This window comes from Blennius ocellaris, assembly GCF_963422515.1.
Source record: "Blennius ocellaris genome assembly, chromosome: 14".
In the NCBI taxonomy this organism is placed as follows: domain Eukaryota; kingdom Metazoa; phylum Chordata; class Actinopteri; order Blenniiformes; family Blenniidae; genus Blennius; species Blennius ocellaris.
The window spans coordinates 15997795-16022972 of NC_137663.1; the positions used below are offsets into that span (position 1 = coordinate 15997795).

The window sequence follows — 25178 nt, forward strand, 5'->3', positions numbered from 1 at the left end:
AAATGTTCTTACAGCCATACATTTTGTGGTGCTGTATAGTATTTTTTTTCTCATTGCATGAATCTCACATAAATACCAGCCACTATATCTATTTTTGATAAGCAAACTGCACAAAAACTGTTAATAGAATCATCTATGTCCAATAGACGATTATATTATCAGCTGCAGTTGTTGTAGTTTAAAAGTACTTTTAATGTTACATCATTTTTGTAATACTCAACCATCAATGAAATGACTGACAAAAGTTATTAAGTTATTGTCTTTATTACATTTCAAATTGCCAAATTGTTCTATTGTTGGCCTTGATCATATGGTGTTGCTACAATATGCTCAGGTACTTTAGATTAATGTCAGTAATGAGCAGTGCTGTATAAATCAATAATGCAATTATAGTTAAAGACGTATTTAAAAGCACTGTTACTTAAGGAATTTTAGTTGGTGGGAGGAAGATGTTTTGTTTTTTTTCCCTCCCAGCTTGTCTTCTTCTTTGTAATCTATGAGGGGATATCATAGTAAAGTGGCATCAAAAATAAAATTTTTGAAGTTAATTGTTGCAGTAATAAAAGCAGTAAATAAATCAAACACGTACAACTTTAAAAGCTTAAAAATAAGCTGATAAAAATGTTAGTTTATCATTAAAGACAAAGAATAAAGAAAATTGATTGTTCAGAAAACATTCACTTAAGGTCCGCTCAAGAAAAAGGAGGTTATCAGACAAAAGAAAGAATCAATTGATTAAAGGAACAGACTAAAATTCTCCCGCATGTATTTTTTTTTCTCATTACATTTGAACGAATATAAATGAATAATCCAAAAATGACAGAAGTATTTTGTTTTCAATAAAATATGCTGTCATTAAACTCTTGGGCCAAATCTACACAACGTTTACAAGTGAAAATGAGAAACTTTTGTTGTGTTTTGGGTGTCCGATTACATGACAAAGGTGCCACCGCACTCTGTATTGAGCAACGTCAAAGAAACATATGTGTAAATTCATCAATATGTTGTTTTTGTTCTTTTGTTTTGGAATTTTACCTCCCATTGTAAAACACAGTGGAATGACCAGAGATCCTCAAAGAAACAACAAAATGATCCAACCTCATGTTTTAATTGGAAACCCTGTCTGAAACAGTATTTTCCCTTCGGACTGATGTTGACGAAAGAATGACTGTTTTTAAATTTCAGCCAGACTCGCTACAATCTTAAAAAAAAAAAAAAAAAAAAAAGTGCATATATTATTAGTGTCACAGGTCACAGAAGCACATTTGAAACAGAAATTAATAGAGAATCCACATTACTGTACAACTCAGTTTAATCCACTAATATCAAATGCATGTTGATTAAAATTAAAGGTATACAATGAGTTCTTTTCATCAAATTAGCCCCGAAGAAGTGCTCGGGCACTATTTGGCTCATCTGGGTGAAATTTTTACAGCCCTCGCAAATATCAAAGTTGCCTCTTGGCACTTTTTACACACGCGATCGCACACTGTGGTCAACAAGTGGGAGTATCGATACAGGGAGTGCTTCGTAGCAACACTGAGCACAACGTGACTCCCTGTGCTGGCAAGTGACTGAACTGTGTGACCAGTCCATATGGTGAACCGTGTGTGTGTGTGTGTGTGTGTGTGTGTGTGTGTGTGTGTGTGTGTGTGTGTGTGTGTTGGGGGAAGGGAATAGCCTGTCAGTGTATGAAAGTGAACCAAGCATTTCTATTAAATTAAAGTTTTCTAAAGTGAGTTTAAAAAAAAAAAAATACAAATAAAAAAAGACTTCCTGCAGGATATCCTTTTAAAATTAACATTTAATCTTATTGGCTGACATAGAAAGAACGAATCACCCTCACAGTGTGTTTTGTGTGAGTGTGTGTGTGTTTTTGATAAATAAACAAACAAACAAACAAATAAACAAATAAATCCTTTCTAATGGCGGAGTCAGGATGACAGCATGGCCGTCAAGGCCTCCATCCCACTGCCAGCGGGGCTCTGAACAGTTTGTGTTACAGCTGCAACACTTGGGCTCACTCTGAGAACTGTATCCTTTCTCCTCGTCACAAAAAAGATCATCTGTCCAGGCCCTGGAAACCTAATCTCACACACACACACACACACACACACACACACACACACACACACACACACACACACACACACACACACACACACACACACACACACACACACACACACACACACACACACACACACACAGGTGCTCATACACTCAGGTTTGCTTTAAAAAAAAAAACTGCTGATGAAAATAATTCATCATAGTTAATCATTTCTGCTCATCTTTGACTTTCCCGAGACGCCCTCTAAGGGACTCCTTTAGTCAAACCGTGAAGAACTACCACAACCTCCAGGTTAGGACCACTGTGTACAGCGCCATCTAGTGGAGGAGCACCTGAGTCAGGTGATCGTCTGTAATGTGGGTCAGGGTTGTTTCTGCCATAAATCCAATCAGATCATAATCTGCTCCTTCAACCTCAAACCGTTCACAGCAGGCACCCTCCCCCCGATTGGTGTTCACCTCAAAGGAATCAGCTTTATGAAGCAAAATAAATCATTTTAAACTTACTAATACAACACCTGCGTGTCACTGTAAAGGTTTCAGGATAAAATGAGTTTCATAAAAGGATTAGGCTTTTCACTAGAAGAAAAAAAACAAAGCAGTGAACTCCTGTTTTTTTTTAACAATAGCCAGTGTATTATCTGTTAAAATCTCCATAATAATGCATCTCTTTAAGCCTTTTTAAGCCCCGCAGCTCAGCACTCAGGAGTGATATTTATAGAAATAACAAATAAACTCACCTTTAACTAAAAACAGCCTCTCAAAAATCCTGGAATTTCTTTTCTTTGAGTCTGTTGGTTTGTATAGGTAGGTAGCCCACAAAGGTCTTTTGGCAGCGAAACATCTGAGTAAAGTAAAATCAAGTAAAATCAATTAAAATAAAATAAAATAAAATAAAATAGAATAAAATAAAATAAGATTGATCGTGCATTTCCTCAATTGGGAACGTTACGAGTCAGGAACAAGAAAGAGGCAACAAATCAGTCCCATCATGATTTGTAGGAAAATGGCAATTTACATCACTTGTATAAAGCCAACATACAAATTTGTGAGGTTAGTGTCAGAAACTTCTTTTTGTCACATTTTGGTTTATTGTTTTTTTGGGAGGGTTTTTTGAGCTCATAAACTATTCAGGGAAAGTGCATTCAGCCACTAGTGTGTGAATGGATGAATGTGACGGATCACATCACATTCAGACTGCTCAAGCAGTAAAATGTATAAGGTCTGTTTGGAAATCCCTCGAACTAATAATAATGAAATACCTGCAAACAATGTAATAATTCTGGCCTTTTTCAATGTAATAAAGTCAACAATACAAGAACTTGTCAATAGTGTAGTAACATATTCCATCCATTATTGTAATAACATTTTGGAAATAAGTTATAAAATAATTGAATTAGCATTAAAACAATCCTTTCGAACTGTTACAGATGCAGTCAATAATGCAGTATTTCATATGTTTGTATGCTTTCTTGACAGGTTTGATGCAGTTTGCTTGTATAATACAAGTATATTGAAAGGGATAGTTGTCAAATTCACAAGCACTCAGTCATGGTCTTTCACTATCTTACTACACTAATAACACATTTATTATTGGCTTTATTAGATTCCAAATTACTACATAATCTTTTTGTGGTATATTGCTTTTAAGCTGAAACTTTGAGGCAGTTTTGGAGATTGTGATTCAACCTGTATCCTATTTTTGGGTAAGATACTAAAATATTTTCTCCATTAAAAAAAAAAAGGTCAGTGCTTTATTATTGTAAATTCAACATCAGCTGCTTCAGTGTTAATAACCGTTACTGTCATGTCATTTCCCTCACAATGGTGTTCGGATTGCTTCAGGTTAATAAAAGTCAAGCACACGTTGCAGAGTCGGTTACTGAAGACTTTTAATCATTTGTTAAGTCAGCAACATTATTCCAGGAAGAAGAATTGACGGGTTCTCACACAGTTCGACTTTTCCCCACGACACCGGCTGCGACGTCCATAAATACTGTACAAAAATACAATGTGGCAGAAAACTACAAAAAGAGGAAAAGACACAAACTTTTTCAGGTTTACAGTACGCACTTTGACTTTGTATTAAATAGAATAAATTACATCTTGCAGTTAGTTAACATCCTTCAGATTAATAATCCAGAGTTAGGAATTTTCTCAAAATAAGACAAAACTGCTGCATGTTACAAGCAGAATTTGATACACGGATGATTTTTTTTTTTTTAAACACGTTTTCCAACAACTGACGTCACATTTTCCCAAACGTCGTTTCAGTTCCACTTGAAGTCGACATCCTGAAGTGTAAATTCGCATTTTTGGATGAGTGGAGTGATGCATGGATGTCTTTCCGCTTTCACAGTTAGTGCTGGCTGATCTGTCTCCAGCAGGTGGCGCTCCCTCCATGCAGGCAGAGTCCAGCCTCCAGCTTTCTCGTCATTGAGTCAGTGTCGCAGCTCCTCGCTGCTCCTCTGCGGAGTTTAGAGTCGACACGTCTGATATTTGCTGTGTGAGGGGGAGGCCAGCTCGTAGAAGAGGACGTAGGCGTTGCTGCTGCGGACCTGGCTGGAGGACATGGGGCTCACCCTGCACACACACACACACACACGGAACTACGATCAAACCGCTGTTTCTTCATCTGAATATCAATTTCATCAAATAATAGATCTAAAGTCATCAACAATAGAACAAAGCTGTTTCTCATTTGACAGAAATCCAAATTCAATTTCTTTTGAATAGAAAAAAAAAGAATTGAAGAAAACAAATCTTTTGATAAACTTAATTTCTGGTAAAACAGTTACATAGATATTGAATATTTATCATGATTTGAACCCTTTAAATGCCAGTTTGATTTCATGATACTCTTTTACACTACTCACAAAAAGTTCTAATTTAGTTAAAATATTCGGCTTTCGGCTGAAACTTCAGTATGAACATAAACGATGCTATAACCTTCACAGGTGACCTTAATGTGACCTTCTCTGAACATTTCAATACGCCTGTCCAGCTGTTCCAACATTTCAGTTCAACAAGGAGCTTAACGGGAACATTCACGGCAGGCCTTTTGAGTCACGAATCGACTCATACATTTCCTCGCAGAAAGACACAGAAGTGGACGTCCTTTGTCCACACCCACCACCGATGTGCCTGCTTCATGGCGAACTGCGCCCCGAGGAACTGGATGACGAACGCCACTCGACTCCAGGCACATTTAAGGGAGACGAGAGGCACGACTGGAAAACGTTTCCATCACTGTGGTTAACGTGATGGACGACCTGCAAGGGTACCGGACAGCGCCACTGGGCACAGGCTCATCATCTTGATCGACGCCGGGTGACGGACCAGTGAGGTTCAGTGCTGTTCTCTGATGGAAGTCCGTCCGCATTGAGCCGAAAAATGATGGCCACCAACACTGCACTTTCAGACCTGAATCCCTCAGAACGCGTCCGGAATCTTCCGAGTCGACAGTGTCGAGGCTCGTAACTCTGTACCGAGAACCTCAACGACCTGAGGGCCACCTTTCAAGAAGAATTGAATGCCTCAGCAGACAAGAGGTTGACTTGTGAACAGCAGGAGACGTCGTTTTCAAGCTGGAACTGATGCTTGAGAGCGTGACAAGTGATTGAGATATGTTTTGTCGTGGTTTAGCCTTCACCGTCTGTTGCATGCTTCTGCCTAAAAGTCCTAGTTTCATGGTATAACATCAAGTCAAATATCCCAAACCTTTTGTGAGTAGTGTACATGGATAGTAGATAGATCATTTAGTCAATATTTGATAGTTTTCATTAGAACTGATAATAAAATAATTTAACCCAAGAATCTGAAAGAATACATTAATTCAAACCATTTCTGAGGCACTTTTTTGGAAGTGGATATTTTTGTCCTTAATGTCGGGAGGTTTAATTGAAGTCTGAGTGTTTAAACATAAGACACAATCGATCTTAAACATGTCGATCTTCTCTTTACTTTCAGTTGTCTCTCAGTCGCAGAGGGAGTTGCAGCTGACCTCAGCCGACTCCGTGCGAAGGCAGAGTCCACCCTGAACGGGTCGACAGTCCATCACAATCGTAACGTTTCATTTAAGACCCCATAAAAACTGACAGACACGCGATGGAATGGCATCACTTTTATGGAGTTGAAATGAAGTCACTCTCATTTAACCCTTCACAGGGAACTCACCAAAATGACCTTAAATGTGTCGCTCGACTATTCCATCATGTATTTTGTGAAAAGCTTTAAGTTTGATATTAATTTTGTGAAAACTTTTCAGCTATCAGACAATTAACTTGCCTGATAAGGGGTTAATTGCAGGTACGGGTAGGGTATCTTGGGCAGGGCAGCTTGATAAGGTGATATGTGAGGTAATCTGATGATGTGCAAGCGGATACCTGGAGTCATTGAAGCTGTACCACTCCCCGAGCGCCGGGTTCCTGCAGTACGCCGTGTAATGGCCTCCCAGGGTGTTTCCAGTGTGGTTGGAGACGGCGTACAGGTTGTACACGGGACGCTCTGCAACGCAACAGACGACAACGCTGACGTCACCCTCGCCCCTTCCCGTCGGATCGGACCACCTCTTAACGCCGACCACCGTCCTCCGAAACACTCACCGCCGCTCTCTGACGCGAACTCCCGCAGGTCCAGATCTTTCAGGGGGAAGTTGACGTAAGTGGAGAGTTTGTTGGCTCGGACGTTGGAGTCTGAGAAACGCTTCAGATCTGAAGGGGGCGCGAAGTCAAGGAGGAGAAACGGCAGCCAAACCGATGGGAGACAGGAGAACCTTTCTGTGTTCGCATGGGCCTTTTCAGGTCCTCAAACAGTCCCAAAAAACTAAACAAATAACAGCTGACTGTAAACTGCCTGTATGTTTGAATGTGTTTGCATTTGTTCACATTTTAGCTAAAGCATCATCATTGTCATATACTATATAATTTACATGTAACGCAACAGGTGAAGTTTTTTCTTGATCTTTCGTGTATTTAACATATTTGATAATGGAAGTCTTAAAACAACAGAAAGAAAATGTAAAAGTGTCTAATTAAGATAAATATGTACTTGGATTTCTGTGAAAGGCGAGAGAATACTACTACTCCACCAGAATATGATTGCTTGTTTGTCAAATAATACTTTAAAGGGAAGCATTCTTTTAGTTTTTTTGGTTTTTTTTACAGTTTACGGTGAAATGCATATCTTGATGTTTAGTATTTTGTGACTTTCATCAATATATGTTAGGTTTGCAGATACAAAAATAGAGCAGGAAATGTTATTTTGAAAAAAAAAAATCATAAGTCTTTTCTCAAACTTGCAACCCAACAAAGTGCCAAAAAAAAAGAAGAAGAAACAAACCCATTTTCTCAAAGAAAACAGATTTCACTGGAGGTTAGCATGAAGGTGCAAAGACGTGAGAAAAGGATACGAAGTACGAGAATCTGTGGAAACTTCTGGATGCTGAATCTCTTGGTGCATTTTCTTCTGGCTTTGCATTTGGTGCATGTCTGATAAAAGAAAAGCGTTACACAGTGTCAACAGACACAAGCTGCTGTATAATGCATGCTTGTAAATAGCTTGGATTTGTGCACGTCTGTGTTTTTTTTTTTAAATAGAATATGAGGTTACTTACTGGTCTCTCTTCTCCATCCAGCACGTCTTCTTTGGCAAAGAGTCTCAGGCAGTCTTTGAGAGTCACCTCACCCGAGTTCTTCTGCAGAGGCACAAAACACGACTCGAAAACACTTCCAACGTCATCAAAATGAGACTTTGTACACACACACACACACGTTTACAATCAGAAACCGGTGTAAGCTTGTACCAGTGTTGAATCTGAACTATTTACACAGCTGCATTGTGTACGCGTGTCTTCTAACCTGTGCAATGGGTATCGAGAGATCCCAAAATGGATCGAACACAGTAGAGCGAAAGCCGCAAACGGAGCAGGTCAGAGAGCTTTTCAGCTGTCCCACAAATAGATCTGCGAGCAAAAGAAGCAAACAAACAAACAAAAAAAAAGAAAAGAACACATTAAACATGCACACCATGCATTTTAAAAGGCTCAAGAAACTTCTGTGGGGAAAAGTAACTGACCCACTACTTTGCTGTCCTCTCTCTGCAGGTACAGGCTCCACATCCGCTTGCCTTTCTCTTCGTCTCTGCGTACCAAACCAAGCGCATTTACGGGGGTTATTAATTCGACCGTCATTATATAAGCATAATGAGTCGCCAAAGTAGCGGTAGGTTACGAGTAACCGATTGGCGAGATTGGTGAGAGGTGGATGTCTTACGAGAGGTGGTCAAAGTCCTCGGCCGGCACCTTGGAGCAGACCGTCACTCTGTTCACCTCGTTGTGGAGGCCGTCCAGTAAGAAGCGGAGAAACTCCTGGGCGTCCTGCTGACTGCGGAGGGACGAGTCTGTCACTCAAACGAGTCCGTCACGGACGACTGAACTGGCGCGAGTGTCCCGCAGAACGAGGGGCGACTTACTTGCAGCCAGCGAATTTGGGAGCGTATTTCTGGATCTGGGCCCTGAAGTCAGAAGGGCAGACGGCCTCCATGTTCAGAGACGTCCACAGAGTTTGAGTCAGCTTGGCAAACTCTGTGAGAAAAGACGACAAAGCCAGAGAAGAGAAATGGGATTAGGAGTGTTTTAACTCTTTCACCATCCTGTCACCGCTGAAAGCATCTCAAATCATAAACCTGTATGGTTTATAAATCCCTAAAGTGTTAAAAATAGAACCACAAAGCAGAAGCAACAACCTCTGTGTCCACATACTAGTGGAAAAGTGCAACTTGTATGGCTAAAAGAAACATTGCAATCAGCAGCAGTACTGAAATTCAAGACTGAATTTAAGAGCTTCTGAAATACTTTTATTACTTTTTGGGCGTTTTGTCCATTTTAACACAATTTTGACTGTTTTTTTTGGTATCGTTTTGCCATTTTAGGTTTTGATTAAATGTTTCAACTGTTTAAGCTTTGTCAACGTGGCTTCTTTCAGATTTTCTCCACCAATCAAACATGCAGGTAAACCAGCATCAGTGAGAGAGAATGCAACAGAACTGCAACGATACTACTACTTTCTACTTACTACTTTCCTCGAAAAAGTTTAAATTTGATCATGAAATTGAATATGCAAATACAAGATAACTGCCAGATATTGAAAGCAAAACTTTTTTAGGAAAAGGGGTAGAAACACTGCCTCAATGTATATTTTTGGACAAATCTGCAGACATGAAATCAAAATTACTTTAACGTTTATTCTTCCAAATGGTACGTTTTGTTTTTCCTGTAACACAATGAAAACTTACAAAATGAAATGCTTATGGCCAACGTAAAAGCCCTGGATTGTCCATTTGACAGAAAGTGTGATTAGGTGCTAAAAGTGATGGCATGACCTAGTTGTGGTCCATAAAATGACTCATCCGTGGCAAAGGAGATGGAGGAGCTCAAAGGTGTGTCCTACCTTCAGTGAGAGCGGCGCTGGTCCTGCAGCTGTTGCTGAGGTCGGTGTGGTGGACGTTTCTCAGGCAGTAGTCCCTCAGCTCGGACGTGTTGCTCAGGCATTGTAAAATGGAGTTCATGAAACACTGGCAAAGAGCAAAAAAAAACAAAACCCAAAAAAACCCCAAAAATTAAAGAAAACTCTAGACTCGGGGGCGGATGAATGAATGTTTATCAAATGGAGACTCACGGTGTTTCCCAGGTTCTTCAAACCCACCAGGCCCTGAGGACTCTTGTTCTGCTCAAAGAGAGAGAGAGAGAGGGAGAGAGAGAGACGACAACTTGAATTTGAAGCAAATACGAGTTGAACACGGTGTAAGAAACAGTTACAAGCCTACATGATGGAGGCGACTTCCTCAAAATGAACTTATATTTGTGCATTCAGGTTCTGTGTGGGAATGTATTTGATATTTGGTGCGAGGTCAAAGTGTGACAAACGAAAAGAGCCTACACAAACAACTGGGGGATTACTAAAAGGGCGGGGGGGCAAGAGAAAGAACACTGTTAAAGTTACTTAAGTACATAAATTACACTAACAAGTAGAAAGAATGCTACATGCTGAACCGTGACAGAGAAGGAACGCCATTAAAAACAGACACCAACCACAAGTTTCCTGAACTAAACCCACACGAAGCTAAAAGAGAGACACTTTCTTCCTCTGCCGCGGGCGACTGGCAGAATCTGAAGAGGAAGGAAGTGGCGTTTGTTTCCCTGCAGAACATGTGACGGTCACATTGCCGGAAGGTATGCGTGGTGAACATCAGCTCCTCCGCGTGTCACCGACACCGGCGACCGTGACGCCACGCCACGCCAGCATGCTGGAAAAGCTCTTCCGAGAACACGCGGGATGCAGCGTTGGCTTTGTTTTGCGTGAACTTTCACGGATCACCTGCTTCAGTTTTGACCGTAAATATGTTACGTAAGAAAGTGCCGGTTCCAAAACGTACTCAAATCTTTTTTTTTTTTTTTTTTTTAAACTTAATTGATTCTTCTTTGTTTTAAGGCGTCTCGAACATTTTGTAATCACATAACTTACAGATATTATGAAAGTTCAGTGACCTGAAAACTAGAAACACCTCACTGTTAGTCAATTTTTCACTTGATGACAGCGGCAAGGTTTAGTAACTCATTATTTGTGCTTTCCAGGATGTTAAACATAAACTGTTAAAATACAGCATTTCTTGAAACACATGCGTCAGCTCAATTCAAACTTGCGGAAACTACTTATCGATGAACCGCAGAATTAAAAAGGACATTTGCCCGCAATTCTGTTGTCCTCCTCTTATTGATTCTCAATGTTTGACCTCATCCAGCTGCTAATGAGGTCAAACATCCGGTGTGTCTTTTTGCTCGCCCTGGAGATGTCATGTTTACGTTGCCAGGCGTGCGGCTTCTGAACGAGTGAACATAGTAACGGTGTAACACGATGACCGGCGAGCAACTCGGCGATGTCACACGGCAGCGCCTCTGCTGATGCTCCATGTGGGAAGAGCAGCGTCGAGGCAGAAACGCCCAGAGGGAAGCAGAAATACGGGCGCTGTGCGAGAGAGAGAGAGATTGGAATTCTGCTGCTCGCATAAGGAAACTCAATCTCAACCTGCAACAAGTGTCCAAATTGCACACAGGATGTTCTCAGCTGATTATGTAAGTTGTCTAGTCATCATCCGAACTGAATGTGCTGATGTTAGTTTCTTATTTTCACTTAGTAGAAAATAAACCGAAAGGCTAGTTTGTCAAACAGCATCTCTATTGGCCGGATTTCTCCGCTGTGCTACAGAAAACAGATCATCTGTTTAACCGGCGAGCAAAGTAGCAGCGCTAGCAAAGAGAAGAGCAGCCAGCGATAAGCGCATACTAAAGTGAGCTGCAAGAGGGCCGAGTTGCACCCAGTCTACGATAGGCGTGTAGCTTCACAACCCGGCTGGGAAGCGAAAAGGGTTGAAGCTTTGAGATCCTGAAGAGGGGGAGATGATGTAGGAGAAGAGTGTCAGGATTGCGGTGAGGTCGTAAATGTTCACGCGTTTGGTTGTAAGACTTTTATCATCTCTTTGTCTGAGGATGGCGTGAGCACTCACTCTGCCCCCGGAGAGCGCGTTAAACTCTAACCTAAATGGGTCAGGATTGTCATAAGGAAACACAAGTGAGACTTGAGGAGGTTGTAATTATCCACCAGCTTTTCCACGCCGTGGTTAAAGACTTGACTCTCCTTTGAAGCCGGCTTTAGGATTCTTAGACCCACGCTCACGTTGAGGCGAACAGATCCAGCAGATGAGCCCAAATAAGCTGGGCTGCCTACGAACACAATATAAACAGAAGGTGCGCGTGTTGCCTTGTGACAATCGTTTCCAAGCCTTAAAATAGCGCCGCACCGACATTACAAGCTACGAGCAGCACTTCTTGGCTCCCCTCCCTCTTTGTGCTCCTCTCCGGCTCGGCAGTATTAGCAGTTGGCCATATGGTGCGAGTCCCGCTCCGGTGAGCACTGACCGGCGGGAGCGTTCCGTGCTCAGCCGGCCGCCTCCCATTTAAAACGGAGGGGGCTCCGTCCAAAACGACGCGGGGAAGCGGTCAGGCAATAGCGAGCCGGCCCTCTGCCGGTTGGCACCGCTCCAGAGAGCAGTCGTGGGCAAGGGGAACGCACTGTCCTCAAGCCGCTCTGCCTGTCCGATCTGAGGACGGGCGACACGCGTCTGTGCAAGTGATGCCCTTATCTCTTGGAAAACAGTGTAAATATAAATCTTGGTGGACGACAGCAGAGCTCAGGAATGAAACCCAACTGGAGGAGAAATACTTCTTGTTGACTCCTCAGATGTTTCAAGACAGAACAGATGCGATAGTCTACAGCCAAGGTTGACTGTATGAGATATTCACTACCCCATTACTTGTGGGCATACACAACATTCCACTAGCTCTGTGTATGCAATCCGACTTTCCAAGAAATGTTTCAAGACCTCTTTTTGTTCAATTCCAAGTCATGTTTGCACATCAGCTTGGGCTTCTGGGAAACCATCATTTCCCTAATGAAGCTAGAAGTCACCATAATGTTTTTAATAGAAGCTCAAACACATCTTTAACGAAATTACATTAAATCGCCTTTGAGTAAGAAATGAGTCAGATTTAAAGTGACAGAAGCTTAAATGTTTAAAGAGATGGTCCTTGGTGTAACATTATAGCCTCATGATAATTCCTCCACAATCATTGAGTAACAAATGACCTTTTCCCATGCAAATCCAGCAGGTAAGTAATGTGGTATTAAGTAATCAGTTCCAGAGTTGAGAAATGCAGCAGCTTGCTTGTGTTTATGTTTTTGTTTCGTAAATCATGAAGGCAGTTATGTCATTTCCATCACTGTTCACTTGGAGTGAACAGTGCTGATGCCTCAGGTGCACACAAACGTGTGCGGGGAGTGCGGCGGCTCGGCGTGAAAACAAAATGTCCCGAAGCGACGATAAGGTGACAGTCCGGCATCAGTCCTTATCAGCAGCTCTCGGTGTTACACAACCGGCGTCACACTGGAATTCTTCCCCCTCAGATCACTGCAACCGCCACTCTTAACCTCCTGACATTGTGTTCCCAAGTGTGTTTACATCCTACTCTATTTCCACTCTCATGCTGCTTCCAAAAAAAAAAAAAAAAAACAACCTAAGGAAAGGTGAGATTCAGGCCTCTTCTTTGGCCTCCCATCTGGATGGAAGGTTTTATTAGGTGGGGGAGTGATTTAGTGCTTGCTGAGATCTTACAGTTTCCTCTTTTTGAAAAGACTGAACATGATGACACTTCACTGCAACGTTCGCCCGTCTGACTCATTCAGAAATTCAGCTGACGTGCGAGAAAGACAAGCGGCTCATTGGCTTTCGGTCTGACGGGGACATCTGTTCAGAAATATGCCAAAAAGTTTTGCAGTCAGCTACGTAACCAAAGTTGCAAATAAAACATATGGGGAACACTGAGTGAACTTCAATGATAGCCTTCACACTTTTGTTTTAACAGTTCCTCTTCATATTACACAAGACAGTTATGTAACTTTGTGAAGAATTTTCACCAGAGAATTTGGGTTTTGATTCACTAAATGAGAGTTAATGATAAATAAGCTGTTCCCACATGTTTTAGTCTAAGTCAGTAAGGGAAAGATTCACTTTTTCCACTGATTACACCTAAACTGAACTGTGGTTGTTTTGTTTTTTTTACCCTTATAATTTCAACTAATAATTCATGAAAATATCAAACATAGCATCTTAAATATAGGGATATTGCACAACATTGGGCCATTTCCTATTTTTTCTTTCACTTGTGCCACAATTACCACAATTTCAAGCCTTTTATACAACAAGTGTAGAAATAACACAACACAGTTAAATCACGTTTTGTTAGATGCACCTGTATTATGTAGCTTAATTGACAACTATTGCATACTATAGTTCAAGCTCACATTCCCTCAACATACCAAAGCAACTAAGTTTTACTCTGATTACATGCGCCAAAAACTTTAAATCTATTTCAGTGGGGAATTTAGATCCTGCAGATTTTTATTTATTCATGGGGCAGTTGCTTCTGCTTAACTCTTGGAGCAAAGGCTTTCTCGATGTGATGGAGTGATGGATGCTGCAGAATTTCATTTATTTAAAAAGGAAGGATGCATCCATAACAGGTTTTGATTGACAAATTCTGGATTTGTTCTTTTTTTTTTTTTTTTTTTCTCACAATTATGACATTTATTCTTAAAGTGGTATTTTCCCAAGTGCAGACGCATTAAAAAGCCTTCCTAGTTAAACATGAGTGAATAAAAGTGCAGAGATGCTCACCTTGGCCTGGTTGATGATCAGACCCATGAACGTGGACACCAGCATGGACCGGGACAGTGCCGGGCTCTTGCGCCGGTGCTCCGGTTTGTCCAGCGCGAGAGCGGCCGGCTCCTCGGGCACCGTCACCGTGTAGGAGTGTCGCAGAGACGGCATGTCGGCTCTCCTCCGGGGAAAATTCCTCTTAAACGCAAACTGGAGTCAAGTGGGAAACGAAGCAAGTGGCTGCGCGCGAGGTGAAGTGTCTTGTCTGTCGCTGTCTGACGTGTCGCACCTGTGCGCGCGTGCTGAGGAGTAAACACAGTGAAGGCGCGTGTGGGAGTTTTTTTTTTTTAATTGGGCGCAGTGAACGCCTCCTCCCACCAGTGATGGTGCGTTTAAGTGAGGTGGGAAACATCAAAACTCCACGAAGCAGGACGCGTGTCAGAGTTTTTCCACTGCGCTCTTTGAACCCATCCTCCCACCACAGAGACCAGAGGTGGTGCGTTTAAGTGCAGTCAGAAATATCTAAACTCCGTTCGCTTGGTGCAGTGAAACCAAAGTATATCTAAATTTGTCTGATTATTACAAAGTTATATGTTGAAATAAAACGAAACACAATACATATATAAACATCTTAAATCAACTTTACCTGTAACAGAGGAAAACCTGTAACACTGAAATATCTAAGCATATTTCAATACAGTAGTCACAAATTATACTTAGACATATATTTTTTTTCAACTCATCTTCTCAAATAATTATACACCGTTTAAGAAAGCCTTAACCAATATATTGAATGCATTTTTCATATGATGCCATTCTTATTGGTGATACATTTTTTTTTGTTTGTTTTTAAACCCCCCAGTTATGATCTAATATGCCTTTGATGCTCATGTTATTTGGCTCGGGTCTCAGTGTGGTATCTTATCCACTACTGAAACACAACAATCCTCAGTGAATAAAGTAGAAATTACATTTATGGAAAAATTCCAGTGAGTGTCTCCTGACTGGTATTTTTGTCTTATGATGTCATCCAGCAGGCCAGATTGGATCTGCTGCTGGGCCTGATTTGGTCCCTGTGGCACAGAGGTTTAGGTTTGACACCCCGTTTGCACACAATGAGATACTGTAAATTGTGAAACATTGTACTCACTAAAGTCTTACTAAAGATTAAAAAGTCTTTAAATTGAGTGAATGTCTCACAGGGTATCTGTAACAGAGTGTCGACATGTGATCCAACACCACTATATTATAATATGCTGATAATTTGCACTCACTGTTTTCTACAAGATTTGGATTTTGACATTGTACACTGTTAACTGCATGATTTTCTGAAAGACTTAAATTATAACCACATTTCTTGAAACCATCTTTTAAGTTAAAACATTTTCTCAATTTATCCACAGCAAACATCATGAAGTTAAGTGAAATTTAAGGGGAAAAAAATAAACATTTTTACAACCTAAGTTTTCAAAATAAAGTTTTAATGAGGAAATCACACATTTGAAACCATAAATTAGGATCAATATGATCTATTCATCCATGCTGGTGTTGATTCATGTTCTCATAGCCTGATGAAGTCATGTTCTGAAATGAGCCAGTTTGACTAATTTAGCTTTTATCATTTAAAGTCAACACCTTTGTGCAGATTTAAGTACATGACTTGTAGCTGAGCCATCCCATATCTTGGTGTCCCTATTCTATCTGATATAGTAATACGTTTACTCAGAGTTTGAATATTTATTGAGGTATCTGCAGTGAAGGAATGCTGGAGTGGCCCTGAGTGATCAGGCAGGGAATATTTTTACACTATATGGCAACTTTCCAGTCATACACCCACACAAAAAAAAACCACTATGCAGAGAGCTCCACAGCGAAGTGTCCACACAAGTCAAAGGTTGGACTTCACTTACTCAGCAGATCAGAGCTGATAAACCAGAAAAAGCCCAGAAAGCACTTTGGCTGAGGGATCGTGTAACTACGAATGCTGATATGTAGAAATAGCATTAAGTACGAAGACGGAGATAAACTTTTTTTTTCCTCCCGCTTACTGTTTCATTACCTTCACTATTTAATTCACAGATCTTTAGCAAGACGCACAACAAAAGCCCAAGTTTGCTGCTTAGTATGAAAAACACTTATGCTTGCTCTGCAGAGTTTTTGTGGACAGAATTTTCATCATTTGTTGGCAGAAACTCAAGAAAAAAAACCTCTTTTAGTTTTTTCTCCACCTTATACTCCAAGTGAAGAGTCCTTCTGATCTTGAATCTTTGAGATTTGCTTTTCTTTTGACACAGAATCGGCTCTGAGGCTGATAAGACGCTTCATAGCCACCTTGTAAACTTTTACAAGTTCCTTAACCTACATGTGGTTTCATGTTGTGGCTATAACCAGGAGAAAATTAAAATGACGGAGCAAAGTCTGGTTTTGAAGCTATATAACACTGTGATCAGCCGATTAATCAAATTTGACATTGCTGGAGAAGCGTTGCATAATTAGTAGGTGAAAGTTGATCATGTAACAATTAACTACAATAGTTAAGTTGTTTTAAATTTCATCAGTAAGAAAGCTTTTAAAAGATGTTAAAGTTAAATTCATGGAGCACATTCTGATGTTTCTTATCCATAAATAGGAATTTGCCCTGATCTTTAATATTTGGATATATTTTCATGCAATTGTAATCATTAACACACTGCTTTAATCCAATCTAGGGAGTCATGCACTATAATGCATACATTTTTTTTCACATCAGATGGAAAACATTAGTGTGCATAAACTGCGTCAGTCGAGGAAACACCTTCAATAATATGCAGACAAACCCAACGTGCACATTGAGTCAGGGAATCCCGACTCCGCAATCGTAATTAACTGGTCGAAACAAAGAGCAGAACCTGTTCATCTGATTACATTCCAGCCGTGGTTGAAACAGGCGCGGCGCGTCGTTGGTGTCACCCTGGGGGGGGCCACACGCCCTCCTACTGACAGGAGGCCTCTACAGATGTCATACATTGTCGGTGAATTGTGAACAAGTTCATACTTGTCTCCTTAAAGAAATAGAATCAGGTCTAATTGACTTAGTTAGAATGTTCAAAAATAAAGAACAAACCTGGGTGTGTGAATTAAACAGAATGTGAGAATGTGTCAGATTAAGCTTACTTGATTTCATGTGAAGGATGTTTCTGTATGTTCGTCCACTGTAAACCGGAATAAATCAAATACAAATTATAGAGTTGTTGCATAGCCTTCTCCTGACACCATTGTTGTTATTGCTACTTTATATTCACAAAGGATTCGATACGGTGACAGAACTTTCTTCATCTTCTGAAGTTTGGAGGACTGATCACATGGGTGCTGCGAACTTATTTCTATACAGTTCAATGTTTAGTGGACTGATCAATCAGGAATTATTTATGTACAAAATGAAGAAAAGAAAACACAGAAACGGCTGGTAGCCAACTCCCAAAATTGCCTAGGGGTGAAACTGGGGTCATGATGTACTCATTTGGTTTGGGAGGAGTTGGAATATTTGGATTAAAGGATGAGAAGGATGAGTGTCATCACAGTGTGATCAATGCAATGAACTATGAAGAATATCATGTGCAAATGGGGGAAAAAAAGTGGTTACATAACTTCTCAGCATTGTTTCTTAATGGTTCCCTTTATATTTACATATATTGTTATTTCAAGTATTTTTTATATAAGCATTTCAATTTATATTGGCTTAAAGTTTCTAGTCAAACTGACTTTAATACCACTCTGGCTTTTCATCTTGACTTTTAATCATTTATTTCAAACATCCTTTATCTTATCTGCTGTTCTACCTGTTTTATTGTTTTGTCCTCCAAACTCATTAGTCCATTTTATTTTATATAATTGTTTTAGTTTTATCAGATTTTTATTGTCACTTTGACCTCGTCTTTGTCAACATGGACACTTGCTGTCAAAGGTACATTTTGTTTAAAATTTTATTGCCTCTGTTTTTTTAACACCACATATGTCAGTTCTTCTTGCAGATATTTTAAATTTCAATCATGACTTCTAGTTTCTCTGTTAAAATATGACTGAAGAATCTACTGTTGATTTTAAGCCACGCTGAGAAGCAGACCCCCAACTCCAGAGGCATCGTCTCTCTCTGGATAGAAGTTAATCATTCTGAGACGCAAGCTGACCCTCTTCCACCTTTTCCACCTTTTTCACCTGCTGCCAGATGTTGAGGTCAGCTGGGTGAAGACGAAGGAATTCAAAGCTCTCCACCCTCTGTCCTACCTACCTGCATGCTACTGTTAATTATCACCTCTGTTGTGTTGTGTTGTGCAACACATCAGAGTCCATACAGGTCATTAGAAATTATCTCACAGACATGCGGTTGCTGCAATGTTGGAGCGTGTTGCCATGGCAACAAAAAAGAGAGGACAGAAACACACTAATCAGCATAATTGAAGTACTTTTTGAATGGACAGTGTTAATTCAAAGGAATTACAATCGTTTTTTTGGGGGGGGTGGGGGGGGTGTTGGGAATGGCATGTCGGAGAAGAGCAAGGCCTGGGAGGACTAAAAACCCCTCCCAGCTGTATTCAGCTTGTTTTTTTTTTCCAACTTTTTTTTGCAACTATAATTACAACGAGTGCAACTTTTAACACACACCCTCCCATTCAAACCTGCACAATACAGTCCTGCACGTCCTCACCCGGGCGGGGCGAGAACATCGGTGTCACTCAGAGGAAATACTTGGAGGCCAACTCATGCTCGAGCCACGAAGCCTTTTCTCTGCACACAATGCTTACCTAAACTTTACACCGAGTCAGTCACTGAATCATCAGCATTCAAATACCAGCGACACGACAGAAGACGCAACAGTTGCACAGAAACACGCCCCTCTGCACATCCAGCATTATTTCTGCCAGACTTCAGCATCTGGAGAAAAATGGAGGACGTTTGGTCAGGATGCTCATAAATATGTTGTTTTGAGAAAAAAACATAATGAAGCCATACTTGTTTTACTGTGTTCTGCCAACACAAAAGCATCAATTATGCAAATATAGCATAAAAAACTATGAATACAACATTTTCCTTTAGTTGTAGTGCCATAAAATAAAAGTACATGTACATGTTGGAATAATTTTTTCATAATGCAGGAAAAAAAGCTATATTGAGAAAAACTCTCTGACCTTCATGCCTCTAGCGGTCAAACTAGGAACAACAGTTACTAACTTGAAACACGCGCGCACACACACACACACACACACACACACACACACACACACACACACACACACACACACACACACACACACACACACACACACACACACACACACACACACACACACCTTATATAACGCAGCAGTGCTTCTTCCTGCATGTGTTTCCACTACCAACAGGTCCATTTCAAATGACATTCAAACAGACTTTGCTGCAAGCTGCAGTGGCGAATCAGCTTTCGTTTTGTTTTCAAGCGTGTCCTCTGCAAGAAAAACCCGCTGCACACAATTTCACACTGATTTGAAAGCTTTCAACCTTCATCAAGCGAAGGTCTGCTCTGAGTGTTTACGGGTCAAAATGCCCTCTGCAGGGAGATGGAGGACATCTTTAATCAGCTGTAAACTGTTGTTTTCCCTTCTGATCCGATATGAGTCCAAGCTTGTGGAGGATCGCTCCTTTTTTTAAATTTTTTTTTTTTTTGCAGCTGCATCGTTTCCTTGCGACACATTTTCACCTTGACTGTGCCTTTTGCTTCACTCAGACTCTTATGTCACAGTGATAACAACAGAGCGTGAAAACCTTTGGCAGCCCATCAAGTTTTGTTTCCTGAGCTTGGTTTTTCATAACTGCTGTGCCATTACATACAAAAGCAAAAGAAAAGGACTTTTAATTTAATTAAAACATAATATTCTGACCTTTTCCGTTCTGTGTGAATACATTATGTTCCGTTTTTTCTTCTTCTATGAATTTCACCTCTAAGAACACACGTTTACAACTAAAGTTAACCGACACTATCTATTCTGGTTTTACCTTTAATCCTGTGGCCTTTAAGTTTAGCAAATTATTTACACAAGTTGTAAAGTTCAGCTGATACAAGAGCAAGTCTGTGTTGAGACTTGTTGAGTCAAAAACCCAAATGTTCACTCAACAAAATAGATCACAACATAAACTAAAGTTTTTTTTTTTTTTTTTTTTTTTTAAAGGGTGACAAAATCTAAATACTTTACATATTCAGCAAAATCACATGTGCACATCACATGTGCAAAACAGCTTCCAGGGTAGAACCTTTCAAAAATGCTCTAATTTAATTTTGGAAACAGCAGAAAAAAGCGTTTCTAAAACGCTTTTGTTAATGTTTAATGATGATTTCCTAAATTATTTTGAAACACTGTCCCTTTCTGTTAATTTGCCTTCCACCCATAATGTCCTTAAACGCACAGCTACGGTCAAATGTCCAAAAAAGGATGGTGACAGCAAACACACCCTGGAACAAAAATGTGAAAGAATTCACTTTAATTATTGTTGCAACTTTAAAGCAATTAAGTTCAGGCACAGGGTTCTGCAGCTTGCATACATGAGAGGCCACGAGTGAAGACGTACTAGAGTGATCTCTGGCACCCCCTCAAGGGCATATTGGAACTGCAGCATGAAAATAACGATACTGGGATCCGACTAAAAACACGTTTTTAAACTCGTTGAAATAAGCTTTACTTGCAACTCTTGCTGCGGATGTTGGGTATGGTGGATGGACGGCTTCGTGGAGTCAGCTGAATAAACTCAACGCAGCAGATTTTGAGAACTTCTTCATTTTTATTGATGGAAAGGTGGTGTTGCTCTCATAGAATAAAAACATGTTTTGGTCACGTTTTAAACATCACAATTAAGATGCTGATTATTATTCTTATCCTTATTTTAAAAAGTCATTACATTAACCACCAAACTGACAATGACTGTACATTTGTACACAGAAAGTAGAAAAGAAACAGAGCTGCCTATATATATATATATATATATATATATATATATATATATATATATTTTTTTTTTTTTTTTTTTTTTTTTTTTTAAACAATCTATTGGATAAATATACTGGAAAACTAAACAAATTTTTGCTGGCATCTGTGAAAATTGGGGACTTTTATTGACATTTTGAGGTGCCAAAACCAGAATCAAATAAACAAAAACAGCCTGCATCTTTCTATCTTCATGCAACAATTGAACAGCAGGGGTGGAGGGAAAGAAAAATCCATTGACACAGCGAGTGGAGCTTCTTACAGTCGCAACAACACATCTTGCACACCAATGTGAGACACCTAAAACCATTTAACGAGTTGCTCTCTGCACATATAAATACTCGCTTCACTCTCCCACAGTTTCCATGAGGAAATATACTTTTTTCTTCTGTTTTCTTGCTACGAGCTGATGTGGATTGAATGAGTTAAGGAGGAGAGATGCTGTAACGACAGCGGTTCGCCTCCAGGTCAGAGTAAATAGATGGAGCTCAAGAGTGGATGGAGGTAGCCAGGAGATGGGCTGTGCAACAGACAGAGGCTTGGATCACGTCTCAGGTATTATCATGAAAACTGGCTATCAGTCTGTTATCTGGCCAGAGAAAGAAGCACACCTTTTGAAACTGAAGGGAACATGTGGAAGTTTATCGTGTCATAAACTCGATTCTGCTCACAGATACAATAATTATAGTTAGACAATCATTATATCATCAAAATCAATTGGTTTTGTATTTGTGTTAGTGAAAATAGTATGGAATGAAAATACACAAAACGATTACGCTGATTACATATTGTAAACTCATCTCTTTTATTCATTTTTTTAAATGGCTAACATGAAAAACTTGTGTTCCTGAAAGGTTTTTCTTACATGTGGATGTGTGAGAGACTCACTGTCACTCACATTAAGTTTAATTTAGAAAAAAACAGCACAAAAAGTGGTGAAACTTGAGTTTGTTTGATCATTTCTTTGTCGAAACAATGCCTCATAGGAATAAATCTTACACAATTAGAAAGCCTGTTTATTTCCCTTTTCATTTGTACATTTGTGAGCATGATGCATTTGTGGGATGTGCAGCAGAACCCTCGAGTATAAATCAATATGCCAATACCAAACGGGCTACCAATGACATTAAAGCTGCATTTCTACTGGTATCAAATCTACTGCCAGGAAGAATTGTGAATACCAAGAAATAACCGTAAAAAAAGAAAAGAAATGAATGCATATTTTCTAACATTTTGTGTGCAGTTTATGTTGATTTAATGTATAAAGATGTATAATGGATAATCCACCCCCACTCCTACCTGTCCACTGAGCTGGATTGTAATATTATCTTATCTTTGGCGCCATCTAGTGGAAATTTACATTCATTTCAGATGGATAACGTGATCGAAAGACACAATAAAGCAGAGATGGATTACATAAAAAGATAAGACATGAAGGTGGATGTGCACCACGGAGGAAGAACAGTGGCAACCAGATGAGTGTCTGTAAGTTTTTTTTGTTTTTTTTTTAACCCGACTTACCCTCAGTGATTTCGCCACTCAAACCTTTTGTGAAGTGGATTTTCTGACTGAAACACAACTGATCTACTTGAATTTGCTTTGTGCATCTTCGAGTCTTTCCTGTTTGATCTTGTCCTCCGTGTTAGGAGAGGATGGAGGCCACAGTGCCCAGCAGGAGGAGGAGAAAGAGAAGAAGAAGAAGAATAAGAGGAACAGGTTTGAGGACACAGCTCGAGCTCACAGCTGCATAGGAAGAGGGGGGGACAACAAAAAAACTGAAGTGAGCATCTGCTCCCATCACTGCGACTTATCGGGATGAACTGGACACGTTTAGAAAATAAAGGCGTTTCTTACTCCTGCAGGTTTTCCCGTCTCGCTGCAGCATCCCCGTCACGCAGCTGCAGGCGGGCCCGTTTCCCTTACTGCTGCAGATCTGGTCACAGCCTCCGTTATTCTCCTCACACCAGTCGGACTCTGAGGACAGAACACACGTACAAAACAAACAAACAAACAAAAAAAAAACTTTACAAAGAAGGCGCGACAAAAGAGAAAATGCTTTTTTTTTTTTTTTTTTAAGGTAAACTGATGAGGAAAATTACAATCAACAAAAACAACCAAACAAAATAAATGTTTGAAAAATTAATCAAATCAAAGTGAAACAGATCTTAAAAACCAGGTAAGAATGAATTCTATATATAGATAAAAAAAATAAAAAAAAGATGTTGACTAAAATACAGAGATAAAAGTAGTTTGGAGAAAGAAAAGACAATTAAAAAATATATGAAAACTTAAGATACTAAAAGAAAAATCAAAGTAACAGGAATTCTACATTATCATAGGTACTACTACTTCTACTATTACTACAACGACGTCTACTACTGCTACTTTTACTACTACTACAACTACTGCCTCAACTGCTTGTACTACTACATCTACTACCACTACCACTACAACGACGACCACTGTTACTACTACTACTAACAATATAAAATTCAATTGTGATTATACACATTTTACACATATGACTTAGTTATGATATTTTTAATAGTTATTATAAGAAATTTGAGACTCCAGAACGGCATTTATAATTTTCTAAATCACATTTAGAAATACAAGATAAGTTGCCAATCATCCACTGCACTGAATGAGACTCACCTCTCTTCCTGATGGGTCCCACAGACAGGATGTGCTCTTTATGGTCTCCGTCCTCCGAGTACATCCTCCTCTTGTGTGGACAGTTCTGTGTGGACAGCGACACACAGATGCGTGCATAAAGAGGAAACAAACCAAAAAAAAAACCCGCCACAGCGGAGTTTCTTCTTCGGAAACGTCCTGCGGGCTCTCCTCACCACTTTGCAGGCGTTTGTTTCCGAGTCGCACAGTGAGACGTCGCAGTGCAGGTGAACCTCCTCGTAGTCCCCGATGAACTTGAAGACGGTCACGTGGAAGCGGCAGGTCAGCGACACGCCGTTTTCCGCCATGCCGATCGTGTTGTCCTTGATGTTCGGGCACCTGAAGAGAGAGAGAGAGGGGGGGGGGGGGGGGGGGGGGGGGGGTGGAATGTTGGAAGGAATTGACCTGGGGAAACTGGGAAACTGGATGGCTTGCTTGTGGGCTGAAGCAGCTCACCCTCTCTCAATGATGATGTAGCGCAGCCGGTCACTGCTGTAGCGGGACGGCGTGGCCCAGCACATGTTCACGATGAGGATGAGCTGGTTGACGTCGGCCCCCTCCACGAACACCCCCACGTAGAGGATGTCTCGAGTGCTGAGCACCACCTCGCCCTCCCTGTACGGGTGGCGGTACGAGGAGTTCTTGTACAGAGCCATCTTGGTGATGAAGTTCCCCTCCTGCGTCGGCAGGGTGAGGTTGATCACACTGAAAGAAAAAGAAGCCCGTTCGTAAGTGTGGGAGTGGAAAACACTTTAAAAAAACCGTATTCGACAAGGGAAACCATATTTAGGGTAAACGTATCTTTTCTAAGTGTGAAACAAGTCAAACAAGTACATATAGAAATCATACATGGCGGTATGTTGTATTATTTGTTTAAAAAAAGAACCCTTATAAGTTAATTACACCTAAAAAACAAACTTTAAAAGACACATTTTTTTTTGTACATTAGCACCATGCTGTGATTACGACAAGATAAACAGAATTTATCTTAAAGCCATCCACTGATAATTTCATCTAATTTAGAGAGATTTGAGACTATAAATTGTGAAATACTAAATCACTCAGTTTCAGACTTTCCAAAAGATAAAATTCTATATGAATGCTATTTACTGGTGTATATTTATATTGACATATGTTGAAAACTAAAGGAGATCAGGGGCCTCATTTATAAAC

General features: G+C 40.2%; 2 protein-coding genes across 2 annotated transcripts in view; both read right to left on the minus strand.

Annotated features, from left to right (window-relative positions):
- Positions 1-3951: 3951 nt before the first annotated feature.
- On the minus strand, positions 3952-14641 carry usp2b (ubiquitin specific peptidase 2b). The gene is made up of 12 exons (XM_080508386.1): positions 14359-14641; positions 9747-9794; positions 9519-9642; positions 8542-8653; positions 8343-8453; positions 8146-8210; positions 7929-8032; positions 7685-7765; positions 7481-7559; positions 6675-6782; positions 6456-6576; positions 3952-4653 (listed from the first exon to the last, which is right to left on the minus strand). Exons 1-12 carry the CDS (start codon positions 14509-14511, stop codon positions 4548-4550), a joined length of 1212 nt encoding a protein of 403 aa, XP_080364512.1. The 5' UTR covers positions 14512-14641; the 3' UTR covers positions 3952-4547.
- An 8298-nt stretch (positions 14642-22939) lies between these two features.
- Positions 22940-25178, minus strand: part of tecta (tectorin alpha) — a 39893-nt gene continuing 37654 nt past the window's right edge. The window contains exons 27-31 of the mRNA XM_080509222.1: positions 24462-24710; positions 24182-24344; positions 23988-24072; positions 23187-23306; positions 22940-23075 (exon numbers count right to left, since the gene is read on the minus strand). Of these exons, the coding sequence (XP_080365348.1) occupies positions 22975-23075; positions 23187-23306; positions 23988-24072; positions 24182-24344; positions 24462-24710 (718 nt within the window). The 3' untranslated portion in view covers positions 22940-22974. The remainder of the gene's footprint in view (positions 23076-23186; positions 23307-23987; positions 24073-24181; positions 24345-24461; positions 24711-25178) is intronic.

What these genes read in the sequence shown, in the direction of transcription:
- usp2b (XM_080508386.1), bottom strand. Translation starts at nt 14,511, where the DNA reads ATGCCGTCTCTGCGACACTCCTACACGGTGACGGTGCCCGAGGAGCCG. An exon ending in CAGCGCCGCTCTCACTGAAG is followed by an intron (nt 8,654 to 9,518) that starts GTAGGACACACC and finishes CTTTTCTCACAG; the next exon opens with AGTTTGCCAAGCTGACTCAA. An exon ending in GTTCGCGTCAGAGAGCGGCG is followed by an intron (nt 6,577 to 6,674) that starts GTGAGTGTTTCG and finishes GTTGCGTTGCAG; the next exon opens with AGCGTCCCGTGTACAACCTG.